Consider the following 24308-nt stretch of genomic DNA (forward strand, 5'->3'; position numbering starts at 1 on the left):
ACACTTTAACGGACACGACAGTATCAACATCATGTACCTGGGGGATAAGTTTAGGGGGGTATAACCAGCAATAAGTCGTGCGCGCGCCCGATGAAATCTATTGCTGGCCGTATTGCGGAAAAATACGTCCGCGAGCAATATTACCGATGATGCCAACAGATAGAGGACACTTTAACGGACACGACAGTATCAATATCATGTACCTGGGGGATAAAATAAAGGGGTTAAAACCAGCAATAAGTAGTGCGCGCGCCGGATAAAATCTATTGCTGGCCGTATTGCGGAAAAATACGTCCGCGAGCAATATTACCGATGATGCCAACAGATAGAGGACACTTTAACGGACACGACAGTATCAACATCATGTACCTGGAGGATAAAATAAGGGGGGTATAACCAGGGTATTGTAACAAATTTTGTTACAATTTGTCTTGTCTGTAGTAAATTTAATGTCACAAACCTCATATTTACTTAGTCTATCATCAAGAAACACTTTACAAACTAAATTTTTAGGCTGCATATTTAGAACAAATGAATTATGATTCAATCATGGAATTTTTGGGAAAGAAATTTTTGAAATGTTACAGAAAGTTTAGTTAGGATATTAAAGAACAGCAGTTTCCTTTCAGAATGCTGCTATCAAACGGAATTTTAAAATATTGCAGCAAGTTTGGTTTAGGTTTGTTTAGCACAGTTTTATTTCATAATCAATATAGTTGTGGGCAGATAACGTGAAGTTTGGAGGAGAGGCATTGCCGTTCCTAATATATACTGTACTAGGTTTTCTGGTGTTAAACCTCTTCCCACACAGTTATACAAGTAACTAAGTTAGTATTTATAATATTTATAATCAAACTAAAACCATACTAGCAGAATCGCCTCGCCAATTCACCGAAGTTATGTTCCAATGTTCCAAAATGTAAACATAACAAATTAGCAGATGACACTAGTTCAGAAACAGCTGATCTTGTGGTTCACCGCCGGGCCGCGCATCAGTCGCCCGCGCCTGCGCAGGGTACAGCCGGGGTACAGCGCTGGATGTGCGCGGCGCTCGCCGAGCCGAGATACTAGACACTAGACTAGACAGTGAGTCTGAGTCGCAGTCGGGGTCGGCGACGGCGAGGCGGGAGCATCGATGTATAATAACTACATCGATGGGCGGGAGTCGACAGCAAGGTGGTTTTTCAAATTCGTTTTGTTATCGCGTAGGTCCGTGAGAACACGGTGTTACCTAAAATAATGTGTGGTGTTTAGTTTGTAGTCAATGTTTATTGTAATCTATGTATAAAGTCAAAAGTACCCATGAACTTTTGAGAAAACTACAAGTCACACCCCCATAAACCATATACTTGTTCGTCATGACGAGAAACCTTGCGCAAAATTATTCATTATTTCATAAACTGCCCTATAAGGTCGTAATTGCTTTCCAAAGGGAACTTTCCATTTACCTAATGTTAAAAATACCTCAGCTGTTATTATTTGTTTGCATTACCATTACTGTATTCTGTTTTGTTTATTTCATCTTAACTTAACCAATCAATAGTTTTATTAATACTATTGTAGTAACAGGGGTGGAGCCCGTGGGTAACAGATAGTTACTGTAGCAGCAATTCAGCTGTGAGATATTTGATTTATGGGAGTAAAAGAAAATAGTTGATTTATTAGAGTGATTGTAATTTTTTGCTGGCTTCTTTACTAACTAACACGCTTTCATTTGTTTGTATTTCAGAACTGTACTAACAATTGCTATACCATTGCTGCACTAACCATTAATCATTGTCTGTTATACTAGAACCAGTGCACAGTAGCTATGTTCTATGTAGTCGCTTAGCCGCTACTTATTGCAATACTTATTGCTGGTTATACCCCCCTTTACTTATCCCTAAGGTACATGATATTGATACTGTCGTGTCCGTTAAAGTGTCCTCTATCTTTTGACATCATCGGTAATATTGCTCGCGGACGTATTTTTCCGCAATACGGCCAGCAATAGATTTTATCCGGCGCGCGCACTACTTATTGCTGGTTATACCCCCCTTATTTTATCCTCCAGGTACATGATGTTGATACTGTCGTGTCCGTTAAAGTGTCCTCTATCTGTTGGCATCATCGGTAATATTGCTCGCGGACGTATTTCTCCGCAATACGGCCAGCAATAGATTTCATCGGGCGCGCGCACTACTTATTGCTGGTTATACCCCCCTAAACTTATCCCCCAGGTACATGATGTTGATACTGTCGTGTCCGTTAAAGTGTCCTCTATCTGTTGGCATCATCGGTAATATTGCTCGCGGACGTATTTTTCCGCAATACGGCCAGCAATAGATTTTATCCGGCGCACGCACTACTTATTGCTGGTTATACCCCCCTAAACTTATCCCCCAGGTACATGATGTTGATACTGTCGTGTCCGTTAAAGTGTCCTCTATCTGTTGGCATCATCGGTAATATTGCTCGCGGACGTATTTTTCCGCAATACGGCCAGCAATAGATTTCATCGGGCGCGCGCACTACTTATTGTTGGTTATACCCCCCTAAACTTATCCCCCAGGTACACGATGTTGATACTGTCGTGTCCGTTAAAGTGTCCTCTATCTGTTGGCATCATCGGTAATATTGCTCGCGGACGTATTTTTCCGCAATACGGCCAGCAATAGATTTCATCGGGCGCGCGCACTACTTATTGCTGGTTATACCCCCCTAAACTTATCCCCCAGGTACATGATGTTGATACTGTCGTGTCCGTTAAAGTGTCCTCTATCTGTTGGCATCATCGGTAATATTGCTCGCGGACGTATTTTTCCGCAATACGGCCAGCAATAGATTTTATCCGGCGCGCGCACTACTTATTGCTGGTTATACCCCCCTAAACTTATCCCCCAGGTACATGATGTTGATACTGTTGTGTCCGTTAAAGTGTCCTCTATCTGTTGGCATCATCGGTAATATTGCTCGCGGACGTATTTTTCCGCAATACGGCCAGCAATAGATTTCATCGGGCGCGCGCACTACTTATTGCTGGTTATACCCCCCTAAACTTATCCCCCAGGTACATGATGTTGATACTGTCGTGTCCGTTAAAGTGTCCTCTATCTGTTGGCATCATCGGTAATATTGCTCGCGGACGTATTTTTCCGCAATACGGCCGGCAATAGATTTTATCGGGAGCGCGCACTACTTATTGCTGGTTTTACCCCCCTTTTTTTATCCTCCAGGTACATGATGTTGATACTGTCGTGTCCGTTAAAGTGTCCTCTATCTGTTGGCATCATCGGTAATATTGCTCGCGGACGTATTTCTCCGCAATACGGCCAGCAATAGATTTTTTCGGGCGCGCGCACAACTTATTGCTGGTTTTACCCCCCTTAACTTATCCCCCAGGTACATGATATTGATACTGTCGTGTCCGTTGAAGTGTCCTCTATCTGTTGGCATCATCGGTAATATTGCTCGCGGACGTATTTTGCCGCAAAACGGCCAGCAATAAATTTTTTTGGCCGCGCGCACTACTTATGGCTGGAGTTATTGCCAGGTTCACACAAGTAAGCGAAGAGAACTAAGTTACCTTTCCCACATGGCGATATCCTGAATTGAACAATCAAACGACTGTCACCACAATGGGTAGCCTATAGGGTAATTAAGTTAGGCCTATTCAATATAACCGAGTCAACAAGGCTTAAAAGTGCAGAAGTGGTCTAGTGTTTACCTCTGAATCCGTGTTGGGCTTCCGTCAGAATGTCATTATCTTCTAAGTAGGCTATTAGTTGTTTCTTCTTAATGGTCTCTATCACCTTGGAGAAAGATGGAAGGATAGATATCGGTCTGAAGTTGGATAGGAGTGAAGGGTCCCCTTTCTTGTAGATGGGTATCGTCCGGGCTATTTTTAAATTATCTGGAAACATACCCTTATCTAGGCAAAGATTGATCAGATCTGTAAGGGGTGGTTGATTCCAAAAGCCTCCAACTTGTTCAACAGGTGGGAGTGGCTAGTTATATCAAATGCCTTGATATAATCCAGTTGATTTCCATTGGAAAATGCGGATAAGATACAGCCGTATACCGGTCAGTAAATACGGTTAGGTTCGTAGTTGTTGATCTCCCAGACTTGAAGCCGATTGCCAGACTGAAGCCAGCGTTCAGTGAAAAAATTATAGTGTTCTTAAATGCAAAGGATATTCCACTGAGGACCAAGCTCTCAAAAACCTTTGCTAGAGCTGGCTGAATAACAATCTGCCTGTATTTTCTGGCGTTAGACAAATCACCATTCTTATGAATTGGTACAACGAACCCCTCTTTCATATTTTGAATAAATATTCTCGCTTGCAACAATTTGTTGAAATAGAGAGTTATTATTGGAGCTAAGGGTTCGGCACAATATTTGAGCTGACTGGCTGGCTGGTATCGCATCTGGTCCGCCCCCTTTTTAGGATCAAGATCCTTAAGTTTTTTCTCGATTTCAAATGCTGAAACAGTTATGCTTGCCAAATTTATGTCCATATTGTATGAATAGTCCGAGGCTTCATTCACTGGTGGTCTGTATATCGAAGAAAAAAAACTCAGTGAACATTTCTCACATATCAAGTGGATTAGTTGCGACTCTGACGTCTAGATGAAGAATTTCCTGCGTTTAAAAGGCAATTTTCTTAGATGCGAATATAGTTCCAAAAGAGGTTGGGATCACTGTCTAGACCCTCGCCGGTTCTATTGATATAGTTGGAGTGGCTCACTCTTGCTGGCCTTTTGCACTGGCTCCGAATTTCTCTGAATTTATCCAGGTCAAGAAGATGATGAAACTTCTTGAATTTCGCATGTAACTTACTTGTTTCTTTTTTGCTAATCTTAGCACCCTAGTAAGCCATAGAGGGAAGGATGTCCGTCATACCTGTCTTAATGGATAATTCAGGAAAATAGTTCCTCTTAAATTGTTGTTAAATTCAATAAACATTTCTTGAATGCAGTCAATAGGAACTGTAGCAGGGTAAGGCTGTTTTTGAACCCACTTAGGCTATAAACTTTTTGAAGGTTGCACTTATGATAATCAGGCTCGAAAGTTAGAGGTTTAGTACTTTACTATATTGGTGGGCACAAATTTCCATTGTCAAAGCAGGATGGTTATCATCAGGAACAATTAAAGGATCGTCAGAAGCATACACGTTCAATGCAGGGTTTGACAAAAACTCAAGGTCAAGTAAACACCCCTTGCATTTTTGGTTTTGTTGTTCAAGCTGCAAGTAGCAGATATATAGCTCCCTTAAGTCCAGTATATATATCCCTTAAGTCCAGCAAATGTGGACTACCCAGGTGCCTGCCGAATTTGGAGGCATTGTTCCAATCAACAGCAGGCTGGTTAAAATCACCAGCGACGATCGTAAGGGCTCCTGTCCAAAGAGAAGAGCACACCTCTTCAGTCGTATACTTGTGTGTAGTGTTTAGCTGAGGGCTGTTGGTATTTATGAAAAATATTTGCACCAACACTAGCATACATTTAGGCCTACCAGTGTATTTTATATCCCTAGTTATACTTAGAAGCCTATAAAGGCCGATTCACACATATCAGTCCAGTCACAGTTGCATCCACAACTTCTCAGTCAAACTGTCAGTCATTTGGTTTCAGTCACTCTTCCGTCACTTTATTTACAGTGTTGTTACAGTAAAAAATGTTTAATTAAAACAAAATATTCTAATCAATTTTCATCGTCCGTCTTATTGATTGTTACAAACATTACAAACATTAAAATATAAACACAATCATTTAAATAACAAAAAACTATTTTCTAACCTAGACCACGTCCGTCAGGCGTCCGAACAATCCAAAAATATCGGTGAAAAGAAATCTAAAATTGACTGACGGATGCCGGCAGAGTAACTGACGGAACTGCAACGGATAAGTGTAGATAGCGCAATAGAAAATCCATTAAAGAATATTTTTGTTAACTGTGACGTGCCTGAAGTGCGACGTGCCTGAAGTGCGACAAGTCGTAACTGATGTGTCTAAATCGGCCTTTAAACTCATAAAAGACTGTGCATTTTCAGCAGGGTCCATCAATTACTTTTTAAGATAGGCTGTCAATGCTGAGCTTATAGTACCGGTAACTTAGGTTTATGTTTCGATTTAGGTTCTAAGTTAGTCTACTACACGCATCAACTTATCAATAGTTCTTGTTTACCCATGAAGCCTTAAAAACAAAAGGTTCATTGATGTCTGCCATATTACTTTTAACTTTCAATCTACTACATTACTAACAAAAGGCAACAATAATGTATTTTATCTAATAACTTATTTTTTCAGGCTGTTGTTTCTCCTTCTAGTAGCTCTGTATTTGAACCATCTTCAAGTAATGATAAATTTTGTATAGAAGAAGGAGATGTTGAAGGTAAGAGTATGCTTTATTTGTGCTAATGAATGCAAGATTTTTTTGTTTTATTGATCTAGATATACCCAATAGGTTATTGGCTACATACCGTACAAAGCTAGGTGTTACCACAATTGATTCCTCAAAATCATTCATTGGTCTAGGCCTATACTTCACACCCTGATTGTAAATATTTATACAGCTTCTTTTAAATACCCCTGCCGCAGCGTAATGACCCTATGATGATAGAATCTCAACTCTATTTCTGTCTGTCTGTCTGTCTGTTACGGCCCAAGAGGCATTTTACGCGGCCTTCTCCTGAAAAACGAGAGTACCTATCAAGATCCAAATCATTTTAATGTATTCACTGGATTGGCGAGATTGTCTTTAGCCATTAAAATGTGGCCTCACTATTTTTTAAATAAAATGACGGATGTTTAAAAACCCGATTTCGTGCAATTTTTGTCAAGTTTTCTCCCAATGTCCATCAGATAATCATCTATGAAATAACGAACAGCTGTTCAGATCAATATAATTTTTTCTAGCTGTCACTGATATGTTTACATTAAATGTTGTTTACAAATACAAAAAAAATTTCCAATAACGTTTTGGAAGCGAAATCGAAACCAAGTGAGATTAAAAACAATTTCTTACATAAAGGATTTAATTAATCGAAAGTTCAATAATGTGTATTGTAACCGTAAATGAAATTAGAGATTCTTTGTGTATAAAATTGTTCTGAAGTTTTGATAGCGGGAAAAAGACCTTGAATCAGTGTTGTATAGGGCTGGGAACTTACATTTATAAAATCAGCTTTACCCATTAGCTTGTCAACAACCTTTATCATGGTTAAGCGATGAGAGTAACTATGATATTTAATAGGTAAAATCACAAAAGTTGCATTAACTTTTGAACCATAATTTTTACAGGAATGGGGAGGGGGGTTGCACTATTTGGTTTAGAATTATAAGGACCATTACAGAAGAATTTCAATCAGAATTGGTTTTAAATAAAAAATATTTTTCTGTCATTTCAATGGTTTTTTATGGAAAAATAACATAAGTTACAATAACTTTTGAACCGTAATTTTTACAGGAATGGGAGTTATACAATTTCTTTCAAAATTTAAAGGGCTACAACATACTAAATTTTTATCCAAATTGTTTGGGCCATTTTCAAGAAAATCCGATTTTTCTGTTATTTTATGGGTTTTTATGTGAAAATCAACATAAAAAAATAAAAATAAAAAAAATTAAAATAAAGCCTGGAGATGGATTATAGATTAGTAGCTAAAAGCCAAATTTCATCAATATCGGACTACAGGTGTAGTCTGTAGCTCTGTACACATATACACATACAGACATCACTTCAAACATCACTTTTTTGGGTCCAGGAGGACCCAAAACGGATATAGCCACTCAAAACTCAAACTCGAAAATTTTGATGAAAACAATACTTTCTCCATATACAATGGTATAGGGGGAGAAAGTAGAAATAAACATCTTATCTTACTAATACCTATTTTAAATCTGAAAGTTTGTGAGTTTGTGTGTTGCTCAATCACGCATAAACTACTGGACGGATTGGGCTGAAAATTGGCATGATGATAGCTCACATTCCCTATTAACATTTAGGCATACAGTAGAGTCCCGCAAACTCGGCGTAATGTGGACTGGAAGGGTGCCGAGTTTGTGAAATGCCGGGTTATCGAGAACTAGAGTTAAAAATAAGAACAATACAATTTTTGAGCTTTTTAACAGCTTTTTTTAATTAGATTTATATTACAAGTCAGTATTAAGTCATCAAATATAGTACAACAAATCCTTAGTACGAGTTGCAAATGATTATACTTGAGCTAGCTTGTGTCCATGTTTAACTCGGACTCAAAAAATCACTAATTATCTGACCAGGTGATTGCCGAGTTATCCAGACTGCCGGGTTATCGAGTGCCGAGTTTGCGGGACTCTACTGTATTCTTATCTCAAAAATCCTTTCAGGCTCCGCCCCAGTGGGTCTGTAGTTCCCCATGTTATCCTTATGAGTATTCATATTTAAAGGGAATTAAAGAATTTAGTCAGCTGTTTCAACTTTACAAGTTGGTTCTATAATATGCAATAGCATTAAAAAGTTATAAGGTTTCCCAACAGGGTGCAGCACTATTATTATTTTGTTTGTGTATACAGGGTGTTTGTGAACTCTCTTGAAAAAAATTATAGGATTGTTCCTTGGGTTAATACAAGAATATTTTACATCATAAACATAGGTCGCCGGAGCCTCGTTTTCCTGCTGTCCGTCTGTATGTGATTTTCACAAATGAATCCATAACTTTCGAATTCCTTAAACGATTAACTTGAAACTTGGTACGTAAGTAGTGACAAGTAAGACTAATCTTTGCACAAAGTATCAGGTTTATAAGTTGTACCAATCCAAAATGGGGGCCATTTAAAATTTTCTTTCTTAAATAACTCAAAAACCATTGATTTTACAAAAAAATTACAAGTATAACTTTTTAAGGCAATTTAACTACAAATCGATTAACACCTTATTTTTTAAGATTGGACAAATATCAACTGAGATATGGCAGCTTTAGTGATACGTGACCACTAGAGGTTAGTAGCAGTGCATACCAAAGCATGCGGCTTGAGTCTGTCACAACAATGCAACAGTCTCCATCCGCTTTGCAAGTTATTTTTAAGCGATTTTAGATTATTTCAAACAACAATAAAATATTACACATAAAAATATCAAATCAAGATAAAAATTGTATCTATAAATTTTTACTTAGAAGATGAGACGCAGGAGCAGGAGAAACCAGGGGGATTCACCTCCGTAGCCCTGACTGGTCAGACTGCATCACCAGTCCGAGATCAGAGCCAGAAATACACCTACCGATCCTCCCCGGGGTCTCTTACAGTTGAGGCTGATAATCTGTTTCCTAAATTTGAACCACAACCAACAAACTACCATGTTCAGGTACTATGACACTCTGACTCTAGTTTGTATTTTGGAACTTGATTTGTGAGACTTTATAACACATAGTCCATCCTCAAATTAACAAACTTCAATATAACAAACTTCAGTATAACAAATCCCTTGATATTAAAACTTTTTTTACATCTCTTAAAACTCTTCATAAGTATGCTAGCAATGTAAATTTAACTTCTACATAACAAATAAACTGTATGCCTACTCACAACCTCAGCTTAGCGAATTTCTCCTTGCTAGAACTTCTGCATTGCATATTTTACCTCTATGCCTATAAAACAAAACTCTCTAAACTGTATCTCATTGTAACTAACATAACGTACAAGGTACAAAAAACTCCTAGTATTGTGGAAGAGTTGAAAGTTTAGATGGCACAGATAACACTATTAGAAAAAAGAAAAAAAGAAAAACTTTTCAAAATTCTGAATACAAAATTGGCTTTAAAACAAAAAATAACGCTTTCAATATGATAACAAATAACATTACTACAAATAAAGAACATCAAGATATCTACGACAAATATGGCATATACAAAATTAACTGCACTGATTGTGAACACTTCTACATTGGTTAGACAGGACGCTCTTTTAAATCTAGATTCAAAGAGCACATTCAAGCTCTTAAGAGTAACAACAGAACATCCATGAAATCAAACTTTGCTGAACACCTTTTATCGACCAACCACAATTATTACACAAATTTAAAAAAACAACAATGAAAATTCTAAAAGTTTTAAACAAAGTAAATCAAGTGGATTCAACTGAAGAATCCTACTAATATTATAAATGAGAAAGTTTGGATGTATGGATGTATGGATGTATGTTTGTGACAAGTGAACGCGAAAAATACTGGTCGGATTGGGCTGAAATTTGGCATGATGATAGCTTACATTCCCGATTAACATATAGGCATATTCTTATTTCAAAAATCCTTTCGGGCTCCGCCCCAGTGGCTCTGGAGTTTCCCATGTTAACCTTATGAGAAATGGAATTATTGAATCTTAACAGCTGTTTCAATTAAACAAGTTGGTTCTGTTCTATGATGTTCAATAGCATTAAAGTTAAAAGGATTACCAACAGGGTGCAGCACTATTATTACTTTTAGATTTATGACAACAGCTAATTTGCAACCAAAAGGTGAGTGAGCGTAGCGAACGAACTTCAACCTGGAGGCGAGTTAGCGTAGCGAACGAGCTAACCTGAAGGCAAGTGAGCGCATCGAACGAGCTCCAACCTAAAGGTGAGTGAGCGGAGCGAACGAGCTCCAACCTAAAGGTGAGTGAGCGTAGCGAACAAACTTCCAGGATTTCCAAACTAACCAGGACGTGATTGAGCCATGCGAACGAGATAATCTTGAAAATTAAGAAGTTAAACGGGGCAAAGCCCGCGGGTTACAGCTAGTATTTCATATACGAAGAAAATCTAAAAAATTCAAATCATATTTTAAACAGCCAAATTCCTTCAAGAAACCCAAATCCTGTCTAATTCTATAAATCATCTGTATATCTAAATTATATTTATTTATATACAAACAAACAATATAAACAACAGTTAAGTATTTAATGCATTTGAAGTTTGGAAATGGACCTATGTCCGAAACATGTCACTTCTATTAAAAATATAATATTCAGGGTGCTCAGGTGTACTTATTTACTACAATAATTTAACACTATTTTAATATATTTATAAATATGACCTACATGGAAAAAGCACACACAGATATTCCCTTTTAATAAATAAATATATAAATAAATAAAAATTGAGATGATATAGAACAGTAGTGAAATGAGAGTTTAAAAAGTTTGGGTTTGTACTTCATCAATGAGTTTGTGCACCTCATTAGATTTCTATATCAGGAACAAAATGTTATACTTCATAATTTTTAAATGTAGGCTAGTAGTTTATTTTGTAGTACAAATACATTGTTATATGTCATCAGTCTGACTGGGAGTCGGCCAGTGAGGTGGAGGACAGGTACAGTCAGTTGGAGCATATCACCAAGGAAAGTCTGTACGAAGCTTATCGCAAAGTCTACAACCGCTACAACAAGATGCGGAACAGATATCACGAGGTGGTTACTCACTACCGGCAGCTGGAGAGGGAGAAGGAGAAAGCCAAGGTGATGTTGACAGAATGTGGACATTTTAGTAGCCTAATAACCAAAAATTGAGCACTTATTTTTTGTTTTTGATAAGCAAAAGACGTCATTAAACTCTTCCTAAAATGACTTGAACCAACACTTGGGAGCATAGATTTTCAAGTACCCCAAATATGGTACGGTAATAGGCCTACAATTAAAAGTTGGCTGTGGAATAAGAACACAAGATAAGAATAAGAATAAAAATATTTTATTTCCATTGATCTGTTTGCACAGAAATAGGACAAGTCAATTTGTTATACAATGGTATACAAATGTAACATATAGCAAATAAAAATAAAACAAGACATTAATGTATTAAAAAGAAATACAAACTTGTGTATTAAAAAACTCCTCAAGTTTATAAAAGGGATTTTCTACCAGCCAGGTGTACAATACAGATTTAAACCTGTTTAAACTAACCTCTCTTGCATTCTGAGGCAGCTTATTAAAAAAGTAAATGCAATTTAGTTTAAAAGAAGTTTTAGTTTTGGTAAGCCTAGGTGGTACTATATCCAAATTCCCCCTCCCCCTGGTATTATGATTATGAATATTTTGCCTAGTACGAAACATATTTAAGTTTGTTTTAGCATAAACCAGAACTTGAAAGATGTATAGATTGAATACTGTTGGAATTTTGAACTCTACAAAAAGTTGCTTACAGTGTGCTACGTGATCGACTCCTGCCATATTACGAATAGCTTTTTTTTGAAGCAATAGAATGTCATTAACATGTGGTGAGTGACCCCATGCAAACAATCCATATATTACATGTGCCTGAAAGAGGCCAAAGTATGCTAGTCTCAAATAATCAGGACTAACAAAACTTTTGAGTTTCCAAAGCAGGCAAGTCACTCCTCTTGAAATTTTGCTACAAACAGATTTGATGTGATCAGACCAGTTAAATTTTGAATCAATATGTATTCCTAAAAGCTTGACCGATTCCATATTGACTTCTCTTTTTAAACTCAATGTTATATATTGTGTTTTTTCCAAATTACAAGATAGTTTATTTGTCGAGAACCAATCATAAGCCATTGTCTCAGCTTGCCGGGACATTTCTTGTAAATAAATCAAGTTTTCATGATTGGAAAGTAATGTTGTATCATCAGCATAAATAATGGAATAGGTATTTAAGTTTTTGGGCAAATCATTAATATAAACTGTAAAGAAAAAAGGACCAAGAATTGATCCTTGTGGGACTCCAGATACCACTTCAATCATCTTGGGACAATTATTTCTCTAACGGAAACATATTGTAATCTCTTTGATAGGTATGACTCAATCAGTTTCAAGGAGCTTTGCGCCACACCGTAAAACTGAATTTTTTTTAGGATCATATCAAATGGGACACTGTCAAATGCTTTACTGAGGTCACAAGCACTAGAGAAACAGATTTTTTCGCCTCAAAAGCATCTAAAGAATAATCTACTAAATTTATTATTGCTGATGTTGTTGATTTATTTTTACAAAAGCCATGTTGAGAGTTTGTAATTATATTATGTGATTCAAAAAAGTAATTGAGTTGATTACATAATTGATTCATATATTTTTGATAAAATTAGAACAATTGAAACTGGGCGGTAATTTTGAACCATATTTTTGTCACCCTTCTTAAATATTGGTGTGACTTTTGAAACCTTAAGTGATTGAGCAAAATAACCTTCCTGCATGCAGTGATTTAAGATAAAAGCAAGTGGTTTACTTATAAATTCAATTGTTTGTTTGATTATATGATTTGATAACCAATAAAAATCCAAAGCCTTAGAGCTTGAAAATTTAGACACAACTTTTATAATGTCCACCAGGGAGAGTTTTTGCCCCATGAATGAATCTTGATAGATAGATTTATCTCCCAAAAAGTGTTCCATACTAAAAGGTGTAGTAGAAATTCCATCACTTAACTCTTTTATTGAGTTTTGAAAATATGTATTAAATTCATCTGGATCCAGGCTGACATCCGGGGTAAAAGAGGGGGAATTTTCGTCTCTAATTACCTTCCAAGCGGCTCTGCACTTGTTTGGGGCATCGTTAATATATTTTTCAACTGCCAATTTTTTTGCTCCTGCCAATTCTTTTCTGTACCTTCTTTTAATTTGAATATATGCATTGTAAGCTGCCTGAGATTGTTCTGATCTTATTGAAAGAAGATTCTTATAAACAGAAAATAACAGAAACATTTCATTTCTTGTCTTTTCTAATTCTAAAAGATGTGCTATGGAAACAAGAACTGGCTATTCACAGAAATTTACGGAGTAGTGTAAAGATTTTTAAAGAAACATCCTAAACCAGAAACTTTGATTAGTTTTCAATCTTTGACCGATTAACACTAGTCTTTTTTTGTTCCCCTACTAATTACTTTTTAGGTTAAAATTAGTTTTATGTCTTTTACTGCATCAACGCAAAATGTCCATATTTAATCAAAATAAAAGCCGAAAAATTAAAATAAATGGTCTTTCTCCTATTAATGTAAAAAGAAGCAAAACAGGTGTTGTGTGCAATAATTATCAAACTCACTAATGCCATCAACTTCCAACCAAGCCGGACACCGTTTATTTAAGGTGGGACCTCTGACCGGTCAAGCCACTCTTTAGTAAGCTTAACATGGATGGATTGCATAGATACAGAATTTAAACCTGCAAATGTATAAAGACCTCAGAGCTACACTCGTTAGTGCAACGCTTTAGTCAACTGAGCTAACGAGCCACTGTCGGCCAAGAACACGAGACACCAACGCTCGCAGGTCAGATTCGATGCCCCCGAGCTATACTCGGGCCTAGGGCTTAAAATGTAAGGTTTTGGCCTTGCCTGAGGATTTCTGTTGTTTGTCATGATTCTGAGAAACTTTGGTAATTATGTACTGAAAATTTGCAGACAGTATTGACAGAGACACAAGACAAAGCACTGCTACGCATCAGTGAGCTGAGAGACCAGTGTTTGTTGGAGCAGCAAGCCAAGGCTCATCTAGAGGAGGCATTACGCAACGAGCTGGAGGAACGAGACCACATCATCAAAACTCTCAGGACCAAGGTAAACTGAGACAGTAGTCTGAATCTTAGTTATAATATCGTCACTTTGCTGAGTGGTTTAGGGAAAATCAAGAGGTCAAGGGTTTGATCCTGAGAAAAGTTGAGTAATCTTTTGATCTAGCCCAGTTCTTGATCATCGGGTTTTTAACTTATTCCATAGAACAAACTAATTTGGTTAGAAACTTAGCTTCATAGATCGTCTAATTCTGTTTATCACTCATCTTGCACTCATATTCTGCTTTAAAAATGTACCGGTACCAAAAATGTTTGCTGTTTTAGTACAGTGGGGTATACCATTATGGCGTTGCTGTCTCAAATATGTGACAATGCTTATAATAGAAGCAAATGAAGGCACTTTGAACAACCGAGACCTCCATCAATTCTAAGGGAACAGTACAATTATATATTTTATTTGTTACAAGCCTAGTATAATACTAGACTTGTATGTTTTAGGTACAATATTTAAAGGGTGTCAGTGACAGTACTGGAACTGAATGCCTAGATGCATCTTACTCTTCGAAGGAGGAAGCAAATCTCATAGACTTCACGGAAAACTCTAGTGTTTCATTAGTGCCTTTGCCATTTGATGCCTCAAGTAGTGCAGGTATGGTGTCAGCATATTTTTTGATACTATGGATTTCATAAAATATAGTTAATTAATGAATTTATCTTCAGGTACTTTGGTATTATACTGACCACACCTAATAATTACAACTTAACTTAACTTAGTGGTAGACTATGTTTTAGGTTAGGTTAGGAAGATTTTGTTGTTGAAACTAATTAAAATCTTATTTGGAAGTCGCTTTATCGGTGTGGTTGGCTATAATACCAAATTACCTATCTTTATACTAAACTAACCATTTCAGCTATTCTAGCACAGTTTGAGAAGAAAAATAGGTTGATATACAAAGTAAAATGGACTTGAAAAACAATTTTTAACTGAATTTTTGCACTTTGAAAAAGAAAATCGTTCAAGTATATTTTGTTTCTTAACTGTTTCTCTGGATTTTTGTGTTTATTGCTTCAGATTATTCTTTTCTCTTGTGACAAATTTCCTTCTTGGAAGATGATTACTAGACATACTCATCAGTGATTTGTTCCCTTTAGAGCTTATATTATTTACACAATTATTTTATTTGCCAAAGTATCCAGTCTTATTTTAGGTATTTTGTTGAATGTGACTTGTCATTTCAAACTTTGTCTCTTAAATTAAGACGTGTCTAATTTTACCTCCTATTTTAGTTTAGTTCAAGGGGCTCTTTCTGTCCATTACAGGAAATAATCAAATTACTTTTGTTTATAAAACTATAAAATATATTTATTTAATAGAGTAAAATGTGTAAACTGTTGTAGTGCTACGTGTTAAATTAAAAATCTTATCGGTTGTTTTATCTTTCAGACAAAATTAATTGGTTTGAAGAAAAGTTGAAGTTAATAAAAGCTACTTTGATTGAAGAAACAGAACAATTTGACCTATTGAAAAGTAAATTGAAGGTAAGATCGTTTTGTAATTTATTTGTCTTATGAAAAGATTCCTCCTTGTTTTTAGTAAGATAATTCAATAGTCTTCATTACCCCTCTTACAAAAAGACAAAACATGTGTTTGAATTGCTGTTTATGACACTATTTGTACTGTTTTATTTTAGTTGAAGCATGTTTAAAAAAGCTAACAATCTCAATTATATGTGTTTTTTTATTGTAAGTATTTTATTTTCAGGGTCAAAAATAAAGAAAAAAGTTATATTTTTACAAAGCTATAGCCTACAAACAATTAAGAAGTTTTTTAAAACATTATAAAGTAATAGGTAGTTGAAGTAACTCTTTCACTAAACTAAAAAAAAAAAAAAATTAGAAAAAATCGCCCAATTCAGCATTGACGGTAGAAACAGCAAAACTCGAAACCATCGCGGGAGACGATAGCCAAAGGAAGGTTATGCAGGTTATGCTCCTCCCGATATCCGACATTTTGAGGGGTTCCACTGTAATTAACAATTAAATAATTAATCAAATAATTATTTTTCATGACTTGAATATTATAGTACCGTAATTAAAACATTACAATTTTTTATTTTTTCACAATACACTGTTTTTCTTAATGAAGTTTGGCCTATATTTTAGTAATTCTATTTTGCTGCCATAAGCAGTAAACACTTGGTTATAATTCTTAAGTAATACTGAATCACTCTGGTTGATTCTCAAAGACAAAATATAATCTGAATAGTGGTAGTGATCTGAGTTAGATAGGTCTGGCTTGGTGTCCAAGGGTAGAGAAGCTCACTGCTGCACATACATAAGTGCAGAACATGTCTAGTCAGTGTTTGGCAATGTTTTCAGAATGGCGTACATAATTACCCAGTACTACCCGTACCTATCCACCCAACCGTCCCCCAAGGCCATACCCCCAAAACGCAACTACCCCGCAGATGATGATGACTCTTAAGCTCATAATGTTTTGAATAATGATGAAATATGTTTCGTCATGGAAAGATTGTGAAACCAGCTTCATCTTAGACTCTTATGTGCTGAAATAAACTTATATAAGTGTTACATTTTGCAAACATATGTAAGGTTTCCGAGTTTTTTGAGCCAAACTCCTAGAAAAAGCGTGAGCATTAAAATTTGGTTTGACCCGAACTTTTTACAATGATCTTGATGTTAAGGAGAATACTCTTTTACATCCCCCAAAAAGTTAAAAAGATTCAAGAAATATCAATTTAGTCTGTTACAGAGTATTTACTTAATAGATGGATACAGAACTTGTATGGTAGCTTGATAACATCTGCAACCCACAGATGCAGTTAATTCACTATATCACCCGCACCTTTTTAATGCATGATTTTTATTTCAGAAGTTGAAACTACAGGGAGGTGCTTCTGAAGATAAAAGCTTTGACAATGTGGATAACTCTCAGCTTTCTGAATTCCAACAAAATGAAGTTGAAGTTACCAAAGCTTTGGGCCACTTAATTGGGAAAATTTCTGCTGAAGTTCAAAGTCTACAAAAGAGTGCAATTTCTTGTTCCTTATTAACTTCAAGCTATGATAAGCAAAATTTTGATTTAAAATCCACAAACAAAAAATTGACCGATAACAGAACTGCTCAAGATGAACAAAAAGTTGAAATGGAAAAACTTACTGCCTTAATCAAACAACTTGAAGAACAAAATAAAACACTATCTCACAAGTTGGAAGATGAAAGTTGTTCTTTAAAAGAAGTGAAAAATGAACTAAATTGCCTCAAAACAACATCAAACATGTTAAAAAGCAAAATAAAGTTATCTAATGATAATTATGGAAAAAATGATGCCATAAATTGCCTTATTTCTAATGTAGAGAATGAACTGATTCAAGAATGGAATTTGTGCTTTCAAAACTTTTTACAAACGAGATGTGAAGTGACAGTGCTGAAAGATACAAAAGAGGATTTAGAAAAAGAGTTATTAAGGTTAAAGGAAGAAGGTAAACAATTAGAAAATACCAACAAGGAAATTACAGAAAAAAATAACAAATTTAAAGGAGATATGAAATCTTTGCAAAATAAATTGGAGGAATACTTAGCTAAACTTGATACTCTGTCAATGGAAAAAAGTGAACTGAAAGCCAGCAATGAAAATTTAGAGATGCAAATAAAAAAAATCGAAAAAACATTGTTACATTATCAAAATGTCTCTGGCGAGAAGAGTGAGAAGTTGCAGAAAATTATTGATGAGAAAAGCAGAGAAGAAACAAAACTTATAAGCTTAGAAGAAGAACTTGCAAAGTGTAAAACTGAGTGTGGTCTTCTTTTGGAGTCAAAAGAAATTATGAATAATGAAATTGTGTCTCTGAGGAAAGAAAATATTGATGTGATCTCAGAAAAAGAAGCTCTGAATAACAAGGTAAATGAAATGGAAAACAAATTAAAGCTAATCAAAGATGACTATAAATTGATGCAAGATACTTCAGATGGACTAGAAAATCAAATCAACTCATTGACCAACTTAAATAAAGAACTTGCTGCTGAAAAAAATACTATTCTCTTGAAGCTTTCAAATCTTGAAAGTGATCTTGAGAAAAATAAAGCAGCAAACTCGAGTCTACTTGAGGAAAAGAACAATTTAATGCATGAGCTGGAACACTGGAAGAGTGAATTTGAGAATATCAGTAAAGAAAAACTTACCGTCACTGAAAAACTTGATCATCTTGTCAAGGAGTTAGAAAGCAATAAATCAAATTACTCAGAGTCTGTTGAGCTTTTACGAGAACGTTTAAATGAGGTTGAATCTTTAAAAAAAGAAAATGATAAATTATTAGAAGAAAAGTGTGTTTTAGAGAATAATATCAAATCACTGAACTTAGAAACTGACAGGCTCAAATCTAGCTGCAGCGAATACACCAACACCAAAAAAGATTTGTCAGGAGAGTTGTTTTCTGTGAAGCAGGAACGAGACAAACTTGTATCTGAGATTAACCTTCATGCAAATCAAATATTAGAACTAGAATCAGCTTTGAATGCTAAAAGTGAAGAATTGTCAATCCTTATGAAAGAGCATGCTGAATTAACTATTAAGACACATGATTTGCAAAGAGAACTAACAAAACTGCAAGAATCTCAAAAGTTAAACTTGGAGAATCATTCTTCTATATCAGAAGTCAATAAGAAGTTATCTGATGAACTTAGTTCCTTAGGAAAAGAAAGAGAGAGTTTACTAAGTGAAAAATATACTTTGGAAAATGAATTTAAAACTTTGAACAACAAGTATTTAACTAGTGTAGAAGAATTAACAAAACTGACTGAAGAACAAACACAATTGGATGAAAAATTTCAATCTCTACAAAACAAGTACGAGAAACTATTAAAAAATAAGAAAAATGAAGAAGACAGTATGGAGGAAATAAAAAGTCAACTTAGAGAAAAGGAAGAAATGTTACTGTCTGTCAATGAAATAAACCAGCAACAGTCAAAGGACATAGAAATGTTGAAAGAAAATTGTACAAAAAATGAGAATGAACTGAAATTGTTAAAGGATAGACATAACACTATCGTTGCTGAACTTGTAAAAAACAAAGAGCTTGTTTTATCTCTCACAGAAATTAAAACAAAGTTATCTGAGGAAATCAGTTGTCTCAAAAACGATTGTGAATGCTACGAAGAAAGTTTAAAAAAAACTAAAGCACAGCTTCAACAGGAAGAAACTAGTAGTTTGGAGTTGAAAAACCAGATTTGCTCTATATCAGAATCCTTCAAGGAGAAGTGTCAGGAAACAAATGAAAAATATCAAGAAAATATACGTCTAAAATCTGAAATGGATAAACTCATGGATAAAGTAAATGCCTTGAATACATGCATTGAAAAACTTACCAAAGAAAAGAATGTCATTTTAAATTATTTGTTAGTTAATTTTAATAATGTAAAAATAATCAAAGAATTGCAAAAGGGTTTGTGTGATTTTGTCAACGATTTTCAAGATGAAATGTCTCGTGAAATCAATTATATTAATTATAAGTTGGAGAATGATTTGTTGAAACTTGTAAATCATTCAATTGAACACGAAATAGAATGTTCTCACGCAAAACTCATTGAGGTAGAACACAAGAGCAAAGATGATATTAACTCATACAACTCAAAATTAAAAAATTTTCAAGAATTATCAAACATACAAGAAGAGGTGTTGCAAGTTAATGTCAAAGGCTTAGAAAGTGTCTATCCAGTAAACAATGAACAAGAAACTGGTTCAAATATGGTATCATTTAGACAGATGGGACATCTAGAGAGGTTATCTCAACTAGATATTGGCAACTCTTACGAACCTGAAGTTTATTTGAAACAAGCTATATTACTGATGAAATCTTTCACAAACCTGTTGAATCATAATTCTGTGAATAGTGAATACTCTGTTGATTTGTTTACACCAAACAATGACAAATCAAAACTTGATTCAGAAGGCAAAAACATTCAAAAAGAAATTGTTGCGATGGAATCATTCATAACCAATTTTGAAACCAAATACCATGAAACAAGTTCTTCAAAATTGAAATTTCTAGAAACAGATAGATCTGATAATAAGCTATGCAATGAAATGGAAATGCAACTGAGACAAGAGATCAGTCTTAAAGATGATATTATTAAAAAACTCCAGTCTGTTATTGAAGATTATGAGCAGAAAGAACATGTTGATGACATTGAATTCATTTACAAACAAAAACTTCAAAGGCTAGAGCAAGAAAATGATTTACTCAACGAAAAACTTCAGAAACTCAAGGATACACATGAGTTAAATGTGAAAAATGTTGTTTCTGAATATGAGAAAAAGATTAAAGAAGTCGAAGATGAATGCAGCCTCTACGATTTTGAAAAGATTGGTAAGTTTTTAATTTTTACTTTTTAAAAGCATTACACACTATATATCATCAAACATTAGTTAGTTAAAATTAACTTAGATGTATTACGTGAAAAATTTATGTATTTAAAACATGTTTTATGGCTACACTCATCCTTCACTCACATTTGGGTTAAAATACACACCTAGGTGGCATCCCTATATCAATTAATTTATAATTGATATGATACAAATTTCTTTAAAAACAGAACTAGTTTTAAAAGACATTATAGGCTAACCTTTTTTGCAGTACAGTATTAAAGCTTAAATTTTAAAAGTTTCATACCAGTTTTAAAAATTTTCCTACCGCTGCATGAAAATGATCACATTTTCATAAACAATATGCAAAATAGCTCATTTCCGCTCACTAAGTCAGTCGATTTTACTCATGGCGATTATATGAAACACCAACATCCGGTAAGCAAATAACATAACCTAAACTAGACGTTATATATACGTTTTTATGTAAATCATGGTAATAGAAAAAATGTTGTGTGTATTATGAGAACAAACAATCATTGCCGCTCTTGAAATGTATGCACTCAGCTAAAGTTTTGGACATCTACAGTTATGGAGCGGCAATGATATACTTTGTGTTCTTAATACACAAAATAGCTATTTCACTTAAAATGTCATAATTAATTTAATACCTAATCAAAATATATTCTATATACTATAACTATATTACTATATACTACTATATTAATCTAGTGATGGTCGGATCCGGATCCGCCGGATCTGAGCTAGAACCGACGCCCGATGGGATCCTAAAAAAATCGGATCTTGGGCTGGATCCGGTTTTAATGGATCCGATTTTTTTTACTATTAACACAAAACGTCTAGAGATGTATAAGTATTCGAAATTTCGAGTTCGAGTAGAGTACGGCCTTAAAACTCAAGCTTATCTTTGAACTCGCCAGTTTGGTTTAAAATTGTAAAAAATCAATATTTGTTCAAATGTAACTAAGTGTTTACATAAAATGATGAGCGAGAGGTAGTTGTCCTAATCTATTTTTATAGCTGTCACAACAGAATAGGTCAACTCAAAGCAGTCGCCGGCGACTGACTGGCAATGGTATACTGACTTGACACAGAATAGAATGACATGATCGGTAGTGATTTTGTTTTAAAGTACTGTTTCACAATAGAAAATTCCACTACTGAACTGTTACGTAAGCAATAAATTTATGTTTATAAAGTCAGAATAGAAACAATAGAAAGGCAAAACAATAGAAGGGAGGGAGGGGTTGTGCAATGACCTCGAAATGAGGGTGCATAGCAACAGTGAGTGCATAGCAACCCCCTGTCTTTACTTTTTATTCACCCTGTATATAGCTGTGCTATGTTAAAAAATAGCTAACAAACAGAGATAGCTTTTGACAGGAAAAAAATAAAATTATCATCTGGATAATCCCAAGAGTACAACTTTATTTTTTTGACTGTGAGAAATGCTAATTTTGTCGATACATTAGGTAAGGAACAGAAGCACATTGTCAATGAAATGAAGGAACAAATTCAAAACTTACAACAAGATTTGGAAGAGAGAGGAGATGCATTTGAGAAGTTGTATGAAGAACACCAGCAAACTGTTAAAGTAAGCAGCAATCCAATCACTAGCTATACACATTAGTAAAATGACTTTGAATTATATTTACTAAAATCCATACTATCCTCTCTAAAAATAAGGTTTTCATCCCAATACGGTTTACTTGTATACTTTTGTGAATTTTGTATACAGCGTGTTCAGCCATTGGGAAAGGAAGTTTTAATTTCAATGATTTAGAATTTGTGCTAGCTGATACTCCAACGGTGGTCTCCTTTAGTTGACCTTGTATAGCCTTCTTATTAACTGTAGGTACGTAAGGATATTCTTGTTGTAGGCTACCTGTATCTTACTTCCTAAAAGAGATTTTAGCTTGTATTATAGTCGAAAATAAATACTTTATATTTTCTAATTTATAAATTATACTTACATTTTTAAAAGCCATTATTACTCTTAATCAGGGCTAAAAGTAACGATTGACTATTAGGATGTTGCTAGCCTAGTATTTAGCGTCTGAGGGAAATGGGGGCCTTAACATATCCATACAAGTTTTGAGGGTTTGGACTGCTTTCTCTTCAAACCGTAGAATTACCACTGAAATACCACTAAAGCTGTCCCTAAAAAAATTGATTGCAGAGTTTGGATGGAGAGATTCACCAGTTGAGGAGTAACCATGACAAGGAGCTGAGAGAGCAAGACAAGAAGTGGAGGCAATGTCTGGACAGGAGACTGGCTGAAGAAGAGACAAGACACCAACAAGCACTGAACACACTCAACATGGAGTGGAACTCTGAGAGAAGAGTGAGTCACATTAAAACAACTCAATAGGAAATTAAACCTTCATTTCCTAGTAAAATCCATTTGTTTGGACCCTAAACTGTAATATAACTAAAATGGGCTATAAGCTCGTCAATATAGCTTTAACAGGGTTTATACCAACCGGGAAAACCAGGAGAACCGGGAAAAAACCCTGAATTTAAAGGAACCTGGAAAAAAACCGTAATATTATTTTAGCCCCGGTAGAAGATTGCAATCGTAAAACGCGCATTTACCACGATCGTGGACGACGACGATGACGTTTCCGTGACCGCGGGAGTCAATGATGACGTCTACACGGGCGCAGAAAATTTTCGTGATTTTGACGCGATTCCAGACGACAGCGTTTCTGTGACCACGGGAGACGACAGATTATGTTGTTTCCGTGACCGCGAGAGAAGACGATGATGATTTCTACACGGCCAAATAAGATTTTGGTGATTTTGCCGTGATTTTGGACGACGTTGATAACGTTTCTGTGACCGCAAAAGACGAAAATGATAATGTCTACATGGCCGCGGAGGATGTTCATGATTTTGCCACGATTGCAATCGTGGACGACGACGGTGACGTTTCTGTGGCCGGGGGTGTAAATGATGATGTCTACACTGCCGCGGAAGATTTTCGTGATTTGCCGCAATGGCAGATGACAATGATGACATTTGTGACCGCGGGAGACGACGATAATGTCTACATACCGTGGGAGATGTCTAGGATTTTGCCACGATTATGGAAGACTGTGATGACGTTTACAACACCGTTGGAAGTGACCACATGACCACGGGAGATATTCAGGATTTTGCCGCCAATGATAATGATTTTATGAACAATGGAGATAATAAAGAATTTTGCTGCTACTGAGAGAGACAATGTTTTCGTTGTCTTGCACCAAAACATACAACATCTGTCATCACATTTAAATATCTTAAAATTAACTTGTAAGAATTAAGTTAAAGCCCAGATATAATAGCCTTATCTGAGCATAAAATGAATCAGTCTGAAATTCTCTCTCTAAATATCAAGGGATATAAAAAATGCTCTTATTTTACAAGAAACTGTTCCTTAGGAGGGGAAGTCTTAATACTAGT

At 35.4% G+C, this 24308-nt stretch overlaps 1 protein-coding gene across 3 annotated transcripts in view; it reads left to right on the plus strand.

Annotated features, from left to right (window-relative positions):
• The window catches only part of LOC128988936 (putative leucine-rich repeat-containing protein DDB_G0290503), a 38703-nt gene that overhangs the window by 1348 nt on the left and 13047 nt on the right, over positions 1–24308 (plus strand). For 2 of the 3 annotated variants that reach the window (XR_008490444.1, XM_054410727.1), the window contains exons 2-10: positions 6290–6374; positions 9139–9326; positions 11277–11456; positions 14349–14504; positions 14957–15107; positions 15903–15997; positions 17352–20844; positions 22334–22455; positions 23041–23205. Coding sequence is in view for 2 of the 3 variants with exons in the window: in XM_054410727.1 (XP_054266702.1) it covers positions 6290–6374; positions 9139–9326; positions 11277–11456; positions 14349–14504; positions 14957–15107; positions 15903–15997; positions 17352–20844; positions 22334–22455; positions 23041–23205 (4635 nt within the window). In the remaining variant the exon portion in view is untranslated. The remainder of the gene's footprint in view (positions 1–6289; positions 6375–9138; positions 9327–11276; positions 11457–14348; positions 14505–14956; positions 15108–15902; positions 15998–17351; positions 20845–22333; positions 22456–23040; positions 23206–24308) is intronic. The other variant, XM_054410728.1, reaches the window with a different exon arrangement.

Source organism: Macrosteles quadrilineatus, unplaced genomic scaffold (assembly GCF_028750875.1).
Source record: "Macrosteles quadrilineatus isolate MER2022 unplaced genomic scaffold, UCM_ALF_1.0 Scaffold_3__2_contigs__length_128488019, whole genome shotgun sequence".
NCBI classification, from domain to species: domain Eukaryota; kingdom Metazoa; phylum Arthropoda; class Insecta; order Hemiptera; family Cicadellidae; genus Macrosteles; species Macrosteles quadrilineatus.